This window comes from Tigriopus californicus, chromosome 6 (genome assembly GCF_007210705.1).
Source record: "Tigriopus californicus strain San Diego chromosome 6, Tcal_SD_v2.1, whole genome shotgun sequence".
In the NCBI taxonomy this organism is placed as follows: Eukaryota; Metazoa; Arthropoda; class Copepoda; order Harpacticoida; family Harpacticidae; genus Tigriopus; species Tigriopus californicus.
In genome coordinates this window covers 12,571,126-12,591,348 of record NC_081445.1, presented here as the reverse complement: position 1 = coordinate 12,591,348, position 20,223 = coordinate 12,571,126, and the positions used below count along the sequence as shown (strand labels likewise).

Genomic DNA, 20,223 nt, shown 5'->3' with positions numbered 1-20,223 from the left:
GGACAACTTGAAAAGTGATGGACTTGGGGTGTTTTTCTCGTAATCGAGAAAAATGCCAAGATGAAAACAAGGTCTTTCTTGCCTTTTAGAGGCAACAGAAGTTAAATGAAGATACGATAAGAAGTAAGAAGCATACAAGATCCATTTTGTTGTATAGATTGATGCCTCCACGCAAGCATTTATAATGCTTTACAGTCCTTGAAATGCGTTTAAATATTGGACATAGTGCTGGTGAGATTTTTCCTGAGTACTGGAAGTTATCATTAAAAACCTATAAAGCAATTGATTTGCTCAACAAGACATAACTCTTGAAATGGCTCTTTTCTGTTTGTTCTCCCACTAAAAGCGCTTTTTTGTTTTAGCATTAGCACCAGGCATTTTCAACTTCACAGAATTGGAATGAGAAATATCAATCTTAGTTTGCAATGAAAGCAATATTTGGTATATGAATTGGGCCTCACCATGGAGGTCACTATTTAACTGGAGGTCCATCCATTTGTCGTCATATACCCCAGTAGGCTTTGATTTTATTAACCCAGGAGCTCCTAGGTGGACATTTCTGTCAATATGCTTCTCATGCAATCAGCTATTTAGCTTGAAAGACCTCAGTTAGGGTTCTCAACTCGAGCAAAAAAGGTATTCTGAGCAATCAAAGATAAAGAACAAGTCTTGAAGCAACCCTTTGTTTGAGTCCTAGTAAGGTAGGGTCACTTTTGACACTCATATAAGCATTTTTGATTTTCATTCTATATTCTATACCTATACTACCTATTAGCTCGGTCTGCAACTCAAATTCGTTGGAGACCAAATATCATATAAAAATTGAAAGGTAATAAATAGACGAATTATAATCTTTCATTTTAATAGTACTGGGGATTGCATTCCTGTAGCGGTTAGAAAAGCCCGTGAAAAACAAACCAAAAAAAAAATACCTGTTTGCTAAGATGGAGCCCTAGCTAAGGTCCTTTAGGCTAAACAGCTGCCTTTCCGGTTCAGTACACAGGAGTTGATGGGTTAAGACCACGGGCTAAAATGATGACTTAGGGCCTTAAGTTGGATCAATTTTCACCCTTATCTTTTTTATGACACCATTGCTGATCATTTCCAGTCATTATACTCCGGTTTTTAGGTATTTAATTGTTTATAATTCAAAATGATTGAGATTAGAATTCACAGATCATGTAATAGTAGCTTTTGTTTGCTCTGTAGTTGTTAAAAACACGTTTGATTCATTGTGAAGGACGGCTGGAATTTCCAACAACCACTGACATCGAAAATATTTTGGAACTTTACACAAATTCAACTTGCTATGATGAATTGTCATTTCGAACAGAAAATGCGACGCAGAATAAGAGTATGTGTAGCTGCGCTGAGGCGATTATAATCAAATGTCATGGTTGTTGGTGGCGGCACGTTGCCCCTTTGTCCATGAGACGACAGCCAGCTGAACAATGAGAGCAGAGTAAAAGTTGCAGTAGAAAACGGTGATAGCACAGCAAAAAGTTCCTGACACTACTGTACTTTGTCCAAATGGTGATTTCGTAAACGCTCTTTCCAACACAAACAAACTCTGGAACTCGCCAAAGAAGCCTCCCAAGTGTGCTTATTTCGTCTCTGGCGAATGACAACTTAGTCACAATTCACCATTTCACGATGCGTGTAACAGCCTTATTTCTGTGTCTAATCGGTTTCGTTTCTTGTGATCTGGACGAAAACCCCGGAAATGTATTGTCCAAGTCAGCCAAGACTCTCATGGAGATGCCCTTGTCCAAGACAAGTAGCACTCTTGAGGGCTTGGTCAATCAATACCAGGTAGAGACGCCCGATCACGACGATTTGGCCATCTCCAGGCTTCAAAGCAAGGTCAAAACCGTGGTCAACAGCGTCTGGAAGATCTTGAGAGATCCTCAGAGACAATCGGTTCTCCAAGGTCAATCCGGAGGACAAGGCAAGGTCGTGCTATCCATGATCTCTCAGGAGCTCAAGGGCGACATCTTTGCGGTAGATCATGCCAACGAGGATCATTTGGTCAGTCAGACCTTGGTCATGCTCCAGAGTCGAGATCAAAAAGGTGACTTGGGATCGGCAGGAAACCGCTTGGCCAAAATCATTGGTCGGGTCAACAGCTTCTACGGGTACTTGCAAAGATATATGGACAGTCAGGATGATGTGTCCGGCAACACGTTGGAGGATTTCGCCCGAAGCATCATTGAACCGGGTTCCAAACAGGAGCATACCCTCCAAACGGCCTTGGTGGAACTACACAACTTGTCCATGCCTCATTTGGGCATGATCCATCCTAAACAGGGCCTTCTGGGATCCACTCAGAGGTCTGATATCTACTTTAAACTGTTTCTTCTCCTCAACAATAAGGTAGGTTCATGTCAATTTGGTAAATACAGTAACAAAGTCCACGCTCTTGTCGTTCCTTTTAGCAGTTTGATTCGGCCTGTTCTCTGGCCCAATCCCCGCATCAATTGATCTTCAATCTTTACAACGTAATCGCCTTGACGGAGGTGAAAGGTTTCTTGATTATGCAATTCAGCTACATTATGCTGAATTTATACAAGAGAGGGGATTTCACCCTAGAATCGGATCTGTCCTTCAAATCATTTCAAGACCAATCCACGGATAAACTCCTAGCTGTCAAAGGGATCTTGCAAAATATGGAACGTGATTATTGGAAATGCGATCCCGCTAGCCACCAAGAAGGTCAAACATTTGTCAGAATGACTCAGCTACTTCAAGTGAGTAACTAGTTCAACAATGGCACACTAAAAACAACAATGAACAAATCTGTTTTTGTTTTCCACTTGAATTCCATTCAAGTGTTTCCTTGAACACCAGCTAAACGGTAGATTTGATGGTTTGAATTCGTTAAATCATTGTTACAAGTGGCTTAGGTGACGCAAAGCCCAAGTCCAAGTGTACAACCCTGCAACCAGCCTTTTTTTTGATTTTCAGGGCATTATTGAAAATGAAGTCGACTTGAACCCTAGTAAATCATGCAAGCAAGAGTGCTCAGACTACACAATCGCCGAGGTCCACGGTTGCCTCAAGGATCGGATTTGTACCAAGCACCGTCGTTGTGAGGGCGGTAGGCTCTTTGAGTGCGATTTCTTCAATGCCGATGCTTGGGTCTGCATCAGTCAAAACGAGGAGCGTCGTTACGAGTATGTCCATTATGAAAATGGAATCGTCCTAGGCAAGGGTAGCAAGGAATCCTTTTGTCCAAGTAAGTCACTTAATTGAAAATAATCCGGAACTTTTTAGTTCATCTTGTCAAAATCTCGCAACCTCGCAACAATTCGTACTCTTTTTTTTCTTTTTTTCCAGAGCAAGTGAAAGTAGATTCTTGGTGGCGTTGGTTTTACCATTGCTCCATGTGCATGTGCAAATGCGATGCTCCCGGACCTCATTCTGATCGATTTTGGTCGCTGAAGCCTTTAACCTCTGATTCAAATGCCAATAAAGTGGTCACTGGCGTTCGTTTCGTGAAGAAAAACAGAGTCATCCAATTGGAAATCGAACAAGGAACAGCGCTCCCTGAAGGTAAAATAGCTCAGCCGACTTGGCTGTCACGTTTGAGAAACGATATCACCACATGATTTATTCTTCCTTTTAGGCTCTGTTCTGGAGAGCTCCCGAGAATGGATTACTCCACCTACCGTTGACTTCGACACGGAAATTCCGAACAAGGACTACCTCATGATGACCTACGAGACTCGAGCTTTGGACACGGATCTTTTGGAAGCTCCCCCTGGACACGTCATCACTGGCGTGAGACTAAGAAACCTCGGGGCCCATGTCAACCTTGAAGTTCAGATCACTCCAATCCGGTTTTCCACGGGAAAACTTGTGACGGATCGATCCACTTGGATTGGCAACGATAACACTCCCGCCTCGGCAAGACCTCGAACCCAATACGATATCTACATGCCCGACATCCCTACATTGGCCCACAAATCCCAGATAATGGCTAGCCACAACAACTACATCGAATTCGACGCTACATCGGCCCATAAAGACGTAAGATCAATCCGATGGCATTCCTTTTTCCCAGGGAATTGGAGAAGTCAAAGGTTTTACATTTTCAGGTGATGCAAACCACCATTCCTTATGTTGATGCCCAAGAGGTCCGCCCCAAGCCTGGAACTTGGCTAAATGGAGTGGGATTGTACTACAAGGGTCAACTTGGATATGGAGGGTTTGTGGGGGCCAAGGTGCAAACTTACGACTACACTCGACACTTGATCCCTGAATCATAAGATGTGACATGTATGGCAATAAATCGATTCCGTTCCTACCTGAACTCGTAGAGGATGTTCCATCATTTTGGTTAGCATTTCAGTGTCCGGCAATAACTCTTGTAGAGTGAAACCTTGGTATTTGACCACTTGTCGCAGGAAAATGGCGAAATACCGATGTAGAGGGATATGAAACGAAGCTTTATTGGAATCAGTCTGTAATCAATTGAAAAATATATTTAGAAATGGCCATCCGAAGCAAGATAAAACAGAATTGAAGTTTCAGTGGTTCTACGACATGGAAATGTTCTCCAAAACGTGTTTTTTTTAACAAAAATAAAAGGACGAAATCGTTTAAAGTGAAAGCGTTCTAGCTTTAATATTGTAGTCAAGCCAAACAGGCGACTGGAAAAATACAAAGCCAATCGAGGATGGAAAACCATTTTGTTACTCCCTTTTTTTTAAGTTATCTCATTTTGACTACGAGCGCTACACATTGCAAAACCTCACCCATCAAAACTTGCTCATTTTTGTTCAACCCTGAGCAATTTTTCAACCAAAAACTGTTTGTTAATAATAAATAATATAAATTATAATAATAATATATCATAAAAAAATAATAATATTGTTAAACATTCCACTGTTCAATTTCTTTCTGTTAAAAAGAAAAAAAGGCAGAATCCACATTTGTGCAATAAAATAATTCTCCAAATATTCCTCTTGAAATGTGATCCACTGGATAAACCAGCATCAAGTCACTACGCACGTTATCATCTTACCATGACGGAATTATCTCCCATGGCTTCCATCCACTCTCTGATGGCTCTGAGACAATGACGGATGGTGTTTTCCGAGAACTCCCTGGATATGCCATTTTTAGTATGCGAGACCAATGCCCACATGGGCGAGGCCGACGCCTCCAATTCCCCCGAGAACGAGGCATAGTATGTATTGGGCTCGAATTCAATATGTGGACCAATGACCCTCACGTTCAGGTTCATTCCTAGAGCGGCGTGAAGTGAAATGTAACGGTATAGGATGATTGAAAATTGGCTTCGACGGAAGCAAAGATTGCTTACCCTGTAGCATCTTGAGGAAGTCAAACCACAAGGTGAGTAAGGTGTTATCACCCATGAAACGATAGGCAATGGGAGGGTGCGAGAGCACATTGTTCAAATCTGACACTAGAGGCCAGTAACAATGGTTCTTCATGACGTGCTTGGAACAGTCAACCACCTGAGAACAGAAACGAGATCATTTGGATCAGGCCAGAACTTCAAGATCTGGTTTCTTAGGAATCTACTCATATCCAACGTGATTGTTAAAAGATAGAGGATCCGTACAAATTTTTGGGAGACTAACTTTCAATACAGAAAATTTGCTAAAAACAAAATACAAATCACAATATTACGTGATTATATGATTTCAAAAAGTCAATTGTAAGAATCGAAGACTAAGCAGGAGCGCTGGGGCGAGTCCGGACTCGAGTCCGAGGGCACTCGAGTCTTTTACTCGATTTTGGAGGAATTCTCCAAGTCTTTAAGAAAGGACTCGGGTCCGAACTCATCAAAAAAAAAAAGTTTGATTTTTTTTTAAATTTCGCAAGATGAGTTTTTTGGCTTGACCTGACTCGTGCGAGTCCGACCACTCCAACACTACTAAATAGCAACAAAATTAGGTCCTAAAACACTTCTTTCCCGGTTAAAAAGTACTTTTTAATGCTGATGATTGCAATGCCAGATGAACAATTATCTTTAAGAAAAAAATTCTCATCAAATTGTGGTGACGTCATCATTCTTTCCCGCTTCAATGTCCCAATATAAATGTCCTTGAGGAGCCTTCAACTAAGTTGTTTAGTGTACAGAACATTGAACCATGCGCATTTCTTCATGCCACGTGTTTTCCCTATTAGAGATGTTAGAGACTGAATTAGTCTCAACTTAGCGCGGCTTTAGGAATGATTATGCTTAATAGCAATCTATTGAGATGAGCATTCATTTTAAATTCAGTAATTATTGCATAGTAATATAAACCATGCTTTTTCGACACTATGGAGTGAATGGACGCCTTATTCAGAAATAATAGTTCATCCTCCATTAAGCTTCCATTCAGTCATCAGCCCAAACACCTATTTTGGAATAACCTATTTTTTGTTAATTCATTTTTCAAAGGAGTGCACTTCAAAAGATAAGGACCTTCATTTTTTCTTAAATATATAGCCATGTTCGCAGTCATTTAAAACTCCTGGCTCTCTTTGCATATTAGGTCAAATGATTTTGCAATCCCTTATATGAATAAGCGATCAAAAGCTTGTTCTTTTGATCAACTTTGCTTGCTACTACTTGGATCTGACCTAATGTAATAATCGGACATCGACTCAATAGCCAAAAGAAAAAACAACCAAATATCAAATCCAACACCAAGTACTTGTTGAACTGGTTTGATAACACTAATCGTCAACCTGCAGCCTTTCCTTTGAGTACAGAAATAAGGATAGACTTACCATATGTCCCCGCCCAGTGGCTCCACTGGGGGCGTTGACCTCCATGGGCACAAGGACCAGTGTCATCATATTCTTGAGTGATGACACCATGATGTGCAACAAGGAGAGTGACTCAGTCATGGCCAACGCTAATTCCTCGTTCGAAAACAGCTGGACTGAGACGTGAACCACGCGATTCGACAACTTGTCCGAATTGGAACTTCTCACCAGCATCATTGACACCCTGGAATCGAAATGGTAGAAAAACATGCCTTAGCCATCCTAACAAATATTTCAATTTTATAGCCGCTCTGATTATCTTTGCATACGTTTATAGCATTGTAGAGACGCACAAATTAGGCGGGACGAATTTACATACGACTATATTTCTCGGAATCTGATAACACGTTAAAGTAGAGGTCCGCTGTTCCCCCGAACAGGGTCGCCACAGCATCATAAATGCCTCTATATTTAACTGCCAAGAAGACCTAATTTTCATCCATTTTTTGTTTCTCTTAAAGAGAGGAAACCAGGGGTTGGCGTTGGAGAGATACTATTATTGTTTTAGCTCTAAAGCCTAGATTAGGTTGAAATTAATTTAGCGATTGTTAGCCGTAAGAAGCATTTGCAGATTACACCAACCATCTGGGGAACATTTCATGGAAATTGTTCCTTTTTCATCTGAGCACACTTGTGACGAAATTGATACTTGTATTGTATAGTACATGTTCAAATCGGCCATTCCTAATCGTACATGTACATTTTTTCAAAATATAATACATAAAATGCTTATTCATCTTACTTGTGCAACATTTGTGGCTAGAATGGAATGTTCTCTAAATCTTACCTGGAGTAATGGAGAACGAACGATCGCGTGAATGCTTCCTTGTATTCCGGATCCGGAAGCATTTTCAGCAAAAGACACACCAGTTTCTCCGGGAACTCGTATTTCACCATCCAGAAGACGAGCTCTTCCAAGAAGTTCCGATGCTGGAGTTGGGCTGTCAAAGCCGGACAATCCTGGAATTCTCTCGGCGGATCCGGATTCGGCAAACTCTGGAGTGCATCGTCATAGAACTCATTGCTCCGTCGCATGAAACTGGCATACTCAGAGTCCTCATTGACATTCGTCAATCGGAAGTAGGACTCGTTGTCCAAGAGAGCCTTGGTCAAGACCGTTCGCATGGCCGCGCCCAACGAGGAAAAGTCATGAAGCAGCTTCAACAGACGATCCGCCATCTCGATGGCCTTCTCATACCTGCATCAAAATTCCCCAATCAACTTCTCATGACGTATCCTATTCACAAAAGCAACCTCTATTTAGGTCTCTTATGTTACCTTTCCGGAGCTTGATCAGCGGGAATGTGAAGAGAGCTGTGAACAGTGTTGACTCGGAGATGCTGCACCAAGCGGAGAATGATCCGTGGGACCATGTTCTCGGCCACACACATGAGCTCTGGGGGAGGGCTGACGGGTTTCTTGGGCTGATTGGCACCGTGATGTTGGGAGCAGAATCTGAAATGCATCCAATAGGTTTGGCTGGATTGGGATGCTGTCTTTTTGATTATATTGATAGCACAATCAATGTACAATTGTTTGTGGGTTGATCTTGTGTTTTGTTCACAAATTATGCCCATTGATTCAAGTTAACAACCTTATTTGTGAAATCCATTGGGAAAGGGAAAATCTGAAATGCTCTTAATTGCAATCAGAAAGGTTGCACTAGTAGAGTACATATACTTGCGAAGGAGTTGAACGCAAGTTTTGCCCTAGTTTTCGGCAACCTAGTCAACAATCGAAAATTTCTAACTAGACAGGGTTGATTGAAGTCAAGAAGCCAAATTGAAAATGCGGAAATAAAACTAAAGTCAAAGAATTAATAAAGTAAAAACATAAATAAAACGTTTTGCTTACCCGGACTCTTTCATAACCGAGGCATCCCCACAGTCACAGGCTCCTCCCGCTTGGCTTTTGAACATGTTGTAGTCATGACCTTCATGATTGCCAAACTTGAAGCAATCCACGCAGAGCGACATGCATTGCGAGATTCCGCACGTTCGGCACCGGAAAGCCACAAAGTCTGCAGTCCACACCAAACCGCACATGGCTGTATTGTCATATTGTCGCACTAGAATCATAAAAAGAGCTTCTGATCGCTCCATTCCAATCCTCACCAGCGGTCAAGATGATCATTTTGTCTTCCCCTTACCATTGGCTGCGAAATCGTCGTAGGATCGGCCTCCACCCACGAGCCAACGACACCAATCGATGGCGTCCTGGTCGTTGATGGGCTTTTCGGGATGGAGGAGATGATCCAGAAGAGCATTCAGATGCTGAGGACTTTTCGAAGGCTCGGCTTTGGCCGTGTTGCATTCAGCCTGGAGGAAATCAGATCATAAGATACCAAGTTCTGAGAGAAAAATCCTCAGAACATTGAGTGAACAAAGGGACATTGACAGGAAGTAAAATTGAACACACGCAAGGAGAGGTAAAGGAGGAATACGCGCTCTCTGTGTTTGTTTTAATCTTCATTATCGCGGTTTCAAGACAACTAGGTGCTCGTTAGGAAATGTTTTGTGTTGAGCTTTTGGTGTTTTGAAATAACGATTTGTTATCAAGGACGAAGAACTTGCATTGGTGGAAAATGGAAATGAAATTGAAATCGCTATGCATTTTAAAATATTTGAAGACATATCAAACATTTTATTGCCACCGAACAGACATTGAACATCCGAATATGCTCAGTAGATTAACATCAAAAGGAGTCCTTTTATGTACAAGTAAAAATGCATTTAGTGCACCAAAGAGCACACACACACACTCATCCTTTAATAAAGAATATACATGTTGCTAGGGCAGGTTCTTCGTGTTATATTCTCACCCACGAGTCTGGTTTTTAATCAAGATTTCCAATGAACATTCATGTCGTGAAACGGTGAAGAAGTAACCATATAGTTAATTGGGTTCAATATTGTTGCATAATTCGCCAACTTGACCTCATTTTGGTGCCATAGTTCGTACAGAATTTGTTCAGACATGAATTCTTGTATCAAAGTTTGTCGTTGTCTAAAACATGTCTGCTGAACAACATTTTTTAACGACCTAAGTTTGAACAATTTTCGAAACACGGGTACTAAAAGTACAACCAAGTGTAAGTGTGTTCTTTGCTCTTCTTGATAAATTACATTTTTCAACGTCCTATTTCCTCCATGCAGCATAAATAATCATTGATTAAAAAGGCTTCATTTTCTGATTTATGGTTTTTAAGCCGAGCCTAAAAGTTCAAATTGTGAGCCAATGAATTTGAACACCCGAATTATCATGTCTAATGAGAAAAAAGTCTCGTCAACTTTTTGGTTGATAATTTATAATTGAGCCAACATTAATAATTCATTTTTGCGATATCCTCGAGGCTCTATGAGAAGCGTTTAAATCAACAACAAATTTAATTCATCACAAAACAGAATAAATACTTGAATCATGCGCAAGTCTCGTGCTTTTATTTAATTTTCACATTGAGCAAAAGTCAAAGAGGTTTGACAATCAATAATTGGTTTTACGGATGCATCTGATGTCTGAACAAACAAAAAACATGTTAACTACTCCAAGTCCCGATAAAAAAAAATTCAAAATCAATTAAAATCTCGAGCTCACCAGTTTAGCTAACCCAACAACTCGTTCGCTTATGACCCTCAATTACATGCATGAAAATTCAGCCCTTGAACATAAATCCATACATCTCCAAAACGAGCTCTGACCTGAACGTAGGCTGCTGCCATCCTCTTTCCTTTCCGGATTAAAATCTCCGCATAAGTCATGTTGACTGGCACTGATTTGTCTGGTTCACTAACACTGGAATGAGATCAATCCTGGGATCGATCACTGAGAAGCATTGGCAATCAAAAGTGTTGCTCTTCTTGTTCCCATGAGCATCGCTCAATTGAGTCACTAGTCACAGACTCACACAGACTCTTGAAGGAGTCACACGGAGTGGCACAAACACGCACATACGTACACAAATGTCGTGGAACGGGGATCTCAAGGCAACCTGGAACAGAAACGAGACAAGTTCAGTCAGCGCACAGCAGAGCTTTCCTCGGCCAAGTTCAAGACTTTCTAGGTCACTCACTCACTGCCGTCTAATCTTTGAGATGGATTATGGGATGTACATTGATGCAGCATATGTAACGCAATTGCTTGGATATGAACGAATAATGTGTTTGGTAATGGGGACTCGACCAGGAAATCAATCCCAACTCTCGCTCCACATTCAAGGCAGAACTCAGACTGTCAGACCCCGAGACACGTTTGGAAGCGACTCATTTCCAATATTCAGATCAAGGTCAACAACGGAAATAAGGCGAACAAACATTTAGTGTGCAAAACCCACTTCATGTTGGCCATTTTCCTCGGTAACAACACCTTCCACTACCTTCTTTCTCGGATCGGCCAGCATGGAATAAGAGTATGTTGTACAGTATGTTCATCAGGGGAGTCAGGCTGAAGTTTCCTCCTCTTCTTGGACGACCAAGTCGTCTTGAACATCATTTCTCTCCAGCACCAACCTCGGCGAGTGAGTGCCAACCACACTGAAATCCTCCAATGCCGCTGCTCAGAGGAGTGAAGAGCGAAGAGTGAAGAGCAGCAAGAGCGGCAAGAGCTGCAAGGGCTGCCAGAGCTTTGGATGGAGAGCTCCTCAGGTGAGTGACCGAAGAGCCCTGTGGAGCTCCTTCTCAAGACTGGCAACAACAGCCACCAATGATGAAGGCGAAGATGAAGACCTGATTCTCCCCCAAACTGTATGGACTTACTCAATGCACTCGATGTATGTCTTCAATCCGACTGGAAGTTGTGTCCATGAGTCGGGATCATTGTCCAACTTGGGACTAGGCTTTTCCGTCTCAAGGTGAAGGCATGGATGGCTTTCTCAATTCATCCAGACCTTGTCCGTCCAAGACTCGAGCACAAGTAACGAGAGAGACGTCCGACATTGGACAAGAAAAGGTCAAGGCAATCCAAACTCCCAAGTCAATTGACTTTCCCTATTTCTATATCTATCTATCTCAATCAACACTGGATCAATTGCTTTGTAAACAACAAGGCCCATTCTTGACACTAATATCAATCCAACACGACACCATACACACCTAGCATGATGTGATATTCTTTTTGATTTGAATATACAAAGTTATCAATAACTGTCTCTGTCCCAATGACAATCTTGAGGTGCCAGCCAATAATACAACGTCTACAATTCGTACCACAACGACTCCCAAGCAATTTTACTTCCGGGGCCTCATACCTACGTACGTACGTACGTACGTACATACTACTACTCTACGACGTCCATCCGTCTGTCTCTGTATGTGTGTCGATTTCCTGTCCATGACTACCACATCTTTTACAGGGGCGGGTTCTTACCCACACAGGGTTGAACTGGGTCCCGAGGGAAGGCCCATGGTGGGCCCGAACAAGGTCAGCTCGCACTGAGGCCCCAAGGAATGGCAATAATCCACGGAAACACAAGACGAACACTAGGGGATCACTCTGACTCTAGAACACTTAGCACACGACTGACGAAGTTGTCTTTCAGGAAGGAGAAAAATAATCCAGATGCCAATCTAGTTTCCTTCACGTCTACGATAGGTTTGTGGACTAACCAGAGGAAGTGACACTGGGGAGGAAGCAGGGAAATGGCAGAGCTGATGACCGTAGAGTGGTAACGATTTGAGGTTGGATTTGGTTTGTTCATTTGACTGATGGATATCAAAAAGATAGTGTATGATTGGGATGTGATGCATTGATGAGGAGATTGAGTTGAGTTGAGTTTTTCGTAAGAATCTGTGGAATTTGGTGGAATGATATGAATGACATGTATGTTCATACCCAGAAGAGGTCATGACTTCTGCTTATTATTAAAGTGAAAAACCTTTTGAATTACCAGATGAAAACTATTCACATAGAGAGCTGAAATTCCCTATCATTACAGGAACTGAAAAGTGGGCCTGCTTCCATTTTCAATTTATTTACATCTTCAAAAAACGGCACATTCGCTAAAATTCACAATTAAACCCCTCTTGATTTTTTGTTTTCTTCCAAACATGACCACTAACCAATATAAGGCAATCCTATTTAAAAAAAATCGCCTTCAGCTCTATTTCCAATTCTTTCTATTTTGGTTCCCTTGCACTGCATGGAAAAACAGCAACATTTATTCACATCTCTATCAAGACTTTTGCTTCTTGAACTACACTAAAACAAAGCATTCATAGATAAATGTCTTCTGTACGTACATCTTCATTAATCACATCAAAAATTCAAGTCGTTCTCTCTCTCACTTTCTATCTCTGTGATTTTTGGTTGATCTCGTTGAGCTCCATTGCCTGGAAAACAAGTCGAGTCGGTGCAAGTTGTCGTCGATTCCTCTTCCCTTTTTGGCTTTGGAGTGTATTTCGGAAAAAAAAATTAAAAAAAAAAACAAAAAGAAAAAAAACAAAAAAGGCGGTTTAGGCAGGGATCTGTGGTTTCAAGGTTTTTGGATTTTAAACGTCAGCGTGACGGAATTCGGACCAAACCGATGTACGTGAAAGTCTGATAGTGGGACAACTTTCAGGCCTAAAAGGACGCCTGAGGGCATTGGACACGAATCGCCGAGTCCGCAGAGCACAAGAAATCCATATCAATGAGCCAATATGGTGTTCCTACAAGTTAAATACACTTCTTTTTACACAGTTGTTGAAAAACCTTTGCCCACTGAATGGACACGCGATATTTCTTTGATATTTGTGGACTTCCGTACCGTTATAGGGAATGGAATTCACAGCAGTTCAAGACGAAAAACTTTTTCATTTTGCCTGAATTTATGTCCCTTAATTAATCCTGTATTTAATTCTGAGTTAGGTATAGGTCCGGAACATTGTGTCCGTTCAAAGACACTAGAGCTTTTAGAGTCCTTGGTCCGTTATGCGTTTGTTTATGGAGGGTTAGAAGGGATTCAAAACTTCCTCCAAAGCCTACAGCTGCCCGGACTTGTTGGACCAAAAAAGGAGACAGCCTCCATAATGCAGATTCGCTTTTGTTTTCTTAATGCCGCTTAGTTTGTACAAGCCATATTCTGAAATTCAGCTATAATAGTAATACGGTGTAAGAATACACTGAGGTTTACTACTTCCTGACGTTAGTATCAAAACTAGCCAGATAATTGATTATTAAGTTTGTTGCAATGTACGTTGGTGGATCACATCACATTGACCAAACCCCCAAAATCAGAGCATCAAATCTTACTTTTCAAACCCTTTCCGTTACTTCATTCTTTCAATTGATGGCATGATAAGCTGACAAGCAATGAGTTAGGGTATCATTGAAATACTTTTAATCATATCAATTGCACAGTTATTCACAAGATTTTAAGAACTGCCATTAAACAAATATTCCAATCCTGGGTGCATGGGTTCAATACTTCAAGGTTGATAACTTTCCTACTTTCTATCCACCTGACTTGCCTCTTTAACCAACAGAATTCAGAGATTGACAGAGGCGAAACGCTTGGGTAGGCCCGACCAAAGTTTTCGAGGATGTTTTTTTAGGTTGACAGTGTCAAAAGCGATCACTTCAAACACAACTTTCAACGCAACCAAGGTATGTAGAAAAGCACCCAAAATTATGATCGGCACCATTTCTCCGAGGTGCTGTTATCACTCAGAAAAGATCTTTGAATGGGTACTTATAGTAAACCTATATCATTTTGGGGTATGAAGCAAAACAAGAAATTGCGGGTTATCTATCCAGATCTTTAAGAGTACTTGCATAAATTGACATTTTTTTGTCCTTCTGAACAATACTTCACGAATTTCAATGAGTTTTCTTGCACCTTAATACAAAATATATATATTACAATAACAAATATTCCTCAAGGACTTTTTTCTGCATCTTTAAAAAGTAGTGCTGATGTACTTAGACAATAGTCAATACTCATTATCAGTCAACTCCTACTTCAATGACCCAATATTTACATTGTAGCACTTGTTCGTACATAAATCATCAAATCATCAACTCAAGTTGCTACTTTCGAATTTCCTATCTGATCTAGTAGAAATACTCTTCTACGTAGATTCATTTTCGACTATCTCAAGGCTCTACTTTCAATTAACATTTTACAGCGGCTGTGGTACTTACATATCAAAAAAGGAACCGTATTCTCTTACGCTAAAACGCCAAACTGCGCATAAATTATGTGGAAGGTGACTGTACATACAGACGAACAGATTAGTTGCACATTCAAGACAAATGCCTAAAGGAATGCGGAAAACTGATATTTCATGGACTGACTGAATGCACACTAAAACCGCGAGAATTGGCACATTTATCCATCTTATTTTTTGCCCTTTCCAGCGGCCTCCTTTTTAGGGTGGTAATGTCGTTCTCGCTTGGAATTGCCAAACTTTTTCCGACTGAACTTATTGGCCTTGGACTCCTTTTTGCTCTGTTGCCGTTGAGCGGCCTTGAAGGCCTTGGATTCTTGGACTTGCTTCAAGAACATTCGACCAATCGCTTTCTTCTCCTTCTTCGTTTTGACCTGGTGAACGTCTCCGGGCTCTTCACTTTCCTCTTGATCTTCGCCTTGGGCCGAGATTTTGTTCTAGAAAGAATCTTAATTATAAATGCGAACGAAAAGAATAATATCACCATGGACAAGTCAATATACCTCTCTGACGTCGACTAAGCTGTCCACGTGAGTCACGGAGACGGTGTGAGTGCCAAAATCCGTGACTTCTGAAGGCAAAAACCGTTGGATATCGTCTTTGACTTTCTTGTTGAACTCCTCTGATTTGGCCTCGTTAATATTGGCCCGGGCCTTTTCCCTGAATTGAGAACGGATTGTTTATTAACCAAGCCTTTTGGTGGCCTTGTATCGCAATAAATGTAACGTATATCTGTGCATAAGTTATTGAAACCCTCTTGATATAAAAAAATGTGGATATGAATTTGAAAATAAGGGTGTCAATATTTTTTTAAAACGGGCCTTTATCAACTGGGGGAAATATTTGACATATCTTGGAGCCTTGTCAAGACAAATATTTACCAGTATGGGTATTTTGGGCGGATAGAATAAACTATTAAAAAACAGTTTTTAAAAATGATCTGGCTTTTTCTTGCCTTTAAAAGTAAGATTAAAAGATTTTTCTTGGGGTAAATATTTTCCACCACTTCGATTGCCATCCCCGGCAAAACACACATGGAACAAAAAAACCTTTTCTATACGTCTTATTCTAATCATAATGTCGTTTCTCTTCTTCATTTTACTTCATTTATACAATAGTACTTTTTTTGTTTTTAATTCCTTTCTGGTTCACCAGCGAATTAGGGTTGGCAGATGTGACTACTTGATTTGAATCATTCTATCACTCCAACTAAATATTAAAACCCTTGAACGAACCTTCCCCAAAATGAAGCATTGCCAGTTATGAAACGGAGAGGACTCAAGCCTTTTAGAATTACTCTGGAGTCATGACGATCTCAATGACTCTTTTATATCGCCCATCATCTCTAATACACCCTTTCAGCCTAATATAAATCATACAAAGTGCCAACAAACACGCCATTCTCATATGCTCAACATTTCAATCTAATGCTGATTTCTACTATTACTAACTTGGCCTTTTTCATTTCCTCTTTGAGCTCGAGCTCCCTCTGTTCTTTGGCCTTCTTTCGGCGTTCATCTTTGCGTTTCCGGAATCCCGTCAAGAACTCCTTGCGTTTCTCGGGATCGAAGACCAGACTGGTTTTGCTGGCTCGATTGATAACCCGCCTCTTGCCCACTCCTCCTTTTTCTGCGGGCTCCTTCTTCGGCGCATAATCAAAGGCCACTGAACTCTTGCGGCCCACATTCTTCATGGTCAAGGCTCACGAATGCAATACTTAGTGTAAGAACATGCTGGCAGTGCCTCCAGTTGACTAGAGTAAAAAAAACGCAAAATAACAAAAGGAGGAATTCCCAATTAAAATCGAACATAGTTGAGTTTAGTTTCACCTCATTAGAGATTCAGTGTTAAAAATTACTTTTAAAAGAGGGTTTGGCACTCTTCACACGCAATTCACTCACTTTTAAGGCGATTGGGTCATCTCTTTTATCATGATGAAGCTGATATTGATATTGAATTCATTGATATTTTGTGCGATGTTGAAATTTTAGAGATTGATGTGTGGGGCTGTCCAAATAGGGCAGATAAAATTGGCGAAACATAATAAAAAAAGGCCAAAACTGCAAAAATTAAGCAAAAATAATGCAAACACTTCTAGTTCAATAGACCCTTTTCAAAGGAGCCACAAGCATAATGATGATTGATGAAACATCAAACTGACATGGTAAGCTAAGATTCAAGAGCATGTCAAAAAGGGTACACAAACTTTCTCTATAAACATTGCACTGTTCTGAATGATTATAACAAGCCCTATTTATTCCTTAAAGTGCACCACATGGCCAAAAAGGATAAACACATACTAGGTTACCACATGAACTTTTAATACTGCTTGTGCTCTGAACAAAAGTAACTGTGCTGTCCTGACAATTAAGCATACCATCGGAAAGGAAGTTGATCTTTCTTTCATGGGATACTTTGACCATGTACTGAAAAAAGTATTTCGAGTAAGGTGTTTTTGAAATCTTAAGAGATGTATTCTTACATGGTTGTGCGGTCCAAAAATAAGATCTTCACGCCAGTTAAGAAAAAAAATTAGTCAAAACAAAACACCCATACGTCATGACGAGGTTAGGAGAAGCCTTGTTTTGCATTTTTTTCTGCAGTTTTACATTTTCAAGGAAAAGTGGTAAATCAATGGAAAGACCATCATTTGGGCCAAAATGGCGAATTTGCATTTTTTGGTTAATGCGGAAACAATGCCATTTTCATGAATCTATTCATTCTTCAATGGGGGCTCAATACACTGAAACATGTAATATGAGCACAATGCAATGGAGGTTTTTTTTCCGGGCCAACTTGGGCCAAAAAACGCGAAATTGAGTATAAGGGCAAGATTTGGAGACGCTGAGCAATTCCAGGATTTGTTTGTTATGTACGCTGTTAAAGACGAATGACGTCGCGTGGTGAGTCGACCAGTGACATTCAACTCAACCTCATATTTTTGAGGAATTGGACTAATTTCAAAATTACTAGATTTTGTTGTACACATTGAATTCAGGGTAATCTTCTGTACGACGAACTCCATTATGAGTCCATCGAGGAGGTTTTTATTAGCTGATTAGTAAGGATACTAAATATCTTTAGATTTAGCCAAATGTTTCCTGAGTCATATTATCAAAATAATTCGCTTTTTTAGATTCATTTTACCTGAAATGTCTAGACCAGCAATGAAGATGGCAAACTTCAGGTGTTCTTCAGGGCTCCATTTTAGACCCTCTCCTTTTCATAATGTTCATTGCTCCACTTCAAAAGCATAGTATTACTGCCAGTCCCTTTACTTATGCCCACGCAAGGACGGCTCCACCCTGGACACAAAGTCACCCTAAAAATCAACAGCTGCGAGACATTGAAAGGGCCAAATTTGAAGCAACCTTGCTCTGGTCATATGAAATCTGAAGTGAAATTCGTTTATAAATTATTGTGTGTGACTACTACCCAATGACCCGCCCTTGGGTTGACCTCACTACCATTTGGTCAAACCATTTCAAGAAGTTGGCCAACCTGACCAGTCCACTCACACTGGATTAGAGCCAGTGAAGATGTTAAATCCAATATCCTCTGTTCTACGTTTGGAAACATTGTATCACAAAATCCAGATAGGACTCAAAACTGAAGAGAAAGGCATGAATGATACATCATTAGTGGCAAAGTGTCCCCAACTGTGACCCAAGCAGCCTTACTTTTTGCAGTCCAGAGACCATCCATCCTTACTTCCCAGGACTTGGCCATTCAAAGACCAAAGACCTGTCATCAGGACTTGTGAATACAAGCAACCTATGGAGCTTGATATGGATTCATTAAAACTAAGAAAGAGGTTGACCAGCCTGAACAGGTTGAGTTATTAACATGAATTGGGCACGCAAAGAGTATTTGTGAGTGAGTGTCTCTCAGCTTGCAATCATGCATCTGTGTAATAGAACGTCAATTGTATATTTCCTTCAAAAGTGTTGTCCCCTGCTCTTCTATGTGATAACTGATGTGACTGACAAGCCAAGTTTATTTGCTCTCAGATCACCAACCAAAATGAATCATTTCATTGGCCACTAGTCCCCACAATGCCAATGGCATTCATGACACCAGGAGAGAGCATTAAGAGTTTCTACAAATGTTGTAAAAAGCCAGTGGGAATTTCAACTCTATCCCCAGACGGCCATCAGCAACCTGCTTCCAACTTGAGACCCCAACTAGTGGACCCATACTCCTATTTTCTATTAACCTAGGAGCTCCTAGGTTGACATTTTTGTCACTATACTTCTCATATGAATCAGCTATTTAGCTTGAAGGACCTCAGTTAGGGTTCTCAAGTCAAGCAAAAAAAGGTAATGCTGAGCAATCAAAGACTAAGAACAAGTCTTGAAGCAACCCTTTGTTTGAGTCCTAGAAAGGCAAGGTCACGTTTTGACACTCAATTAAGCATTTTTGATTTTTACTTCTGTACCCNTATATTATGACACTTCTTAGATTATATTTTTCATGAGTGACCTCTTTTTCAATGAATCATATATATTTCTGTCAACACAATTTTGTGTTAATTCTTCAAGTTTGCCATCCTTCAAAATTATTAAGGTGCAAGAGCTTTGCAACAAAAAACTTTTCACTGGGCACTTTTATCTCATTGTTCAAAACAACTCTTAGTTCTTAAGCCCCTACAAACTATATATCATGACACTTCATAGATTATATTTTTAATGGCTGAAAGCTTGTGTACCTGCCAAAAGCAAGTAGATTTCGGTTCAAGTAATCATCATTAATAGAATGGTGGTAAAAACGGGAGAAATTAAATATCAGAATAGTGTAGTACATTAGCAATTTTACAATTCTGGGTATTTTATACATTATACACCCAGTTTGATGACAACAAAATAACAGTGATAAATGCAGTTATTGATCTGAATACCAAGGTTTGAACAAAACTCACACGTTTTTTGACCTACTGAGGGGCTAATGCACATTGCCCTTTCATTGTCTGTCCTCTGGGCACTGTCCACCTCCATGTCTGGAGAACTCCTTGGCCCACGATACGAAGCTAGTTTCTGGTAGGAATGGGCAAGATTTCAATAAAGGCGCTTATTTGCAACGTCACACGGTCCAAAGAAAACGGGAAGAGGTATGGTAGATTGCCAAATAAACTGCTCTTGCCTTGGCTTAAATGCAATTTCTCTTCCGGATATTATGTGACCTGGGGCACTAATCAAAAATAAGATTTTGATAGAAATGGTCAAAAAACAAACCCAACCGCATTATAATTCAACAAAAAGCAATTGGCTCAATCGGCACTTTATTTGGTGGAGGC

The 20,223-nt window shown here is 40.5% G+C and overlaps 3 protein-coding genes across 4 annotated transcripts in view; 1 reads left to right on the top strand and 2 right to left on the bottom strand.

Moving 5' to 3' along the window:
• Positions 1 to 12,291, bottom strand: part of LOC131881517 (E3 ubiquitin-protein ligase Ubr3-like) — a 28,879-nt gene extending 16,588 nt beyond the window's left edge. Inside the window, exons 1-10 of the mRNA XM_059228404.1 lie at positions 12,151 to 12,291; positions 10,488 to 10,777; positions 8,939 to 9,107; positions 8,644 to 8,857; positions 8,068 to 8,244; positions 7,577 to 7,987; positions 6,751 to 6,973; positions 5,327 to 5,483; positions 5,027 to 5,250; positions 4,308 to 4,463 (exon numbers count right to left, since the gene is read on the bottom strand). Coding sequence (XP_059084387.1) covers positions 4,308 to 4,463; positions 5,027 to 5,250; positions 5,327 to 5,483; positions 6,751 to 6,973; positions 7,577 to 7,987; positions 8,068 to 8,244; positions 8,644 to 8,857; positions 8,939 to 9,107; positions 10,488 to 10,547 — 1,791 coding nt within the window. The 5' untranslated portion in view covers positions 10,548 to 10,777; positions 12,151 to 12,291. The remainder of the gene's footprint in view (positions 1 to 4,307; positions 4,464 to 5,026; positions 5,251 to 5,326; positions 5,484 to 6,750; positions 6,974 to 7,576; positions 7,988 to 8,067; positions 8,245 to 8,643; positions 8,858 to 8,938; positions 9,108 to 10,487; positions 10,778 to 12,150) is intronic.
• Positions 1,426 to 4,312, top strand: LOC131881512 (uncharacterized). 2 transcript variants are annotated; one of them, XM_059228399.1, is made up of 6 exons: positions 1,426 to 2,373; positions 2,439 to 2,747; positions 2,965 to 3,235; positions 3,337 to 3,552; positions 3,626 to 4,029; positions 4,098 to 4,312. In XM_059228399.1, the coding sequence occupies exons 1-6, from the start codon at positions 1,654 to 1,656 to the stop codon at positions 4,266 to 4,268; spliced, it is 2,091 nt and encodes a 696-aa protein (XP_059084382.1). In that variant the 5' UTR covers positions 1,426 to 1,653; the 3' UTR covers positions 4,269 to 4,312. The 2 variants fall into 2 exon arrangements, with proteins under 2 accessions (XP_059084382.1, XP_059084381.1); XM_059228398.1 differs by having other exon boundaries at positions 2,436 to 2,747.
• Positions 12,292 to 15,016: 2,725 nt separating the features above from the next.
• LOC131882500 (nucleolar protein 12-like) lies at positions 15,017 to 16,683 on the bottom strand (the record flags this gene model as incomplete). Its single annotated transcript, XM_059229655.1, is given in 3 exon segments — positions 15,017 to 15,367; positions 15,434 to 15,590; positions 16,382 to 16,683. Coding segments are annotated over 3 exon segments (666 nt in total). The 3' UTR covers positions 15,017 to 15,100.
• Positions 16,684 to 20,223: the final 3,540 nt, after the last annotated feature.

What these genes read in the sequence shown, in the direction of transcription:
- LOC131881512 (XM_059228398.1), top strand. Translation starts at nt 1,654, where the DNA reads ATGCGTGTAACAGCCTTATTTCTGTGTCTAATCGGTTTCGTTTCTTGT. An exon ending in AGGAACAGCGCTCCCTGAAG is followed by an intron (nt 3,553 to 3,625) that starts GTAAAATAGCTC and finishes TCTTCCTTTTAG; the next exon opens with GCTCTGTTCTGGAGAGCTCC. An exon ending in CTACATCGGCCCATAAAGAC is followed by an intron (nt 4,030 to 4,097) that starts GTAAGATCAATC and finishes TTACATTTTCAG; the next exon opens with GTGATGCAAACCACCATTCC.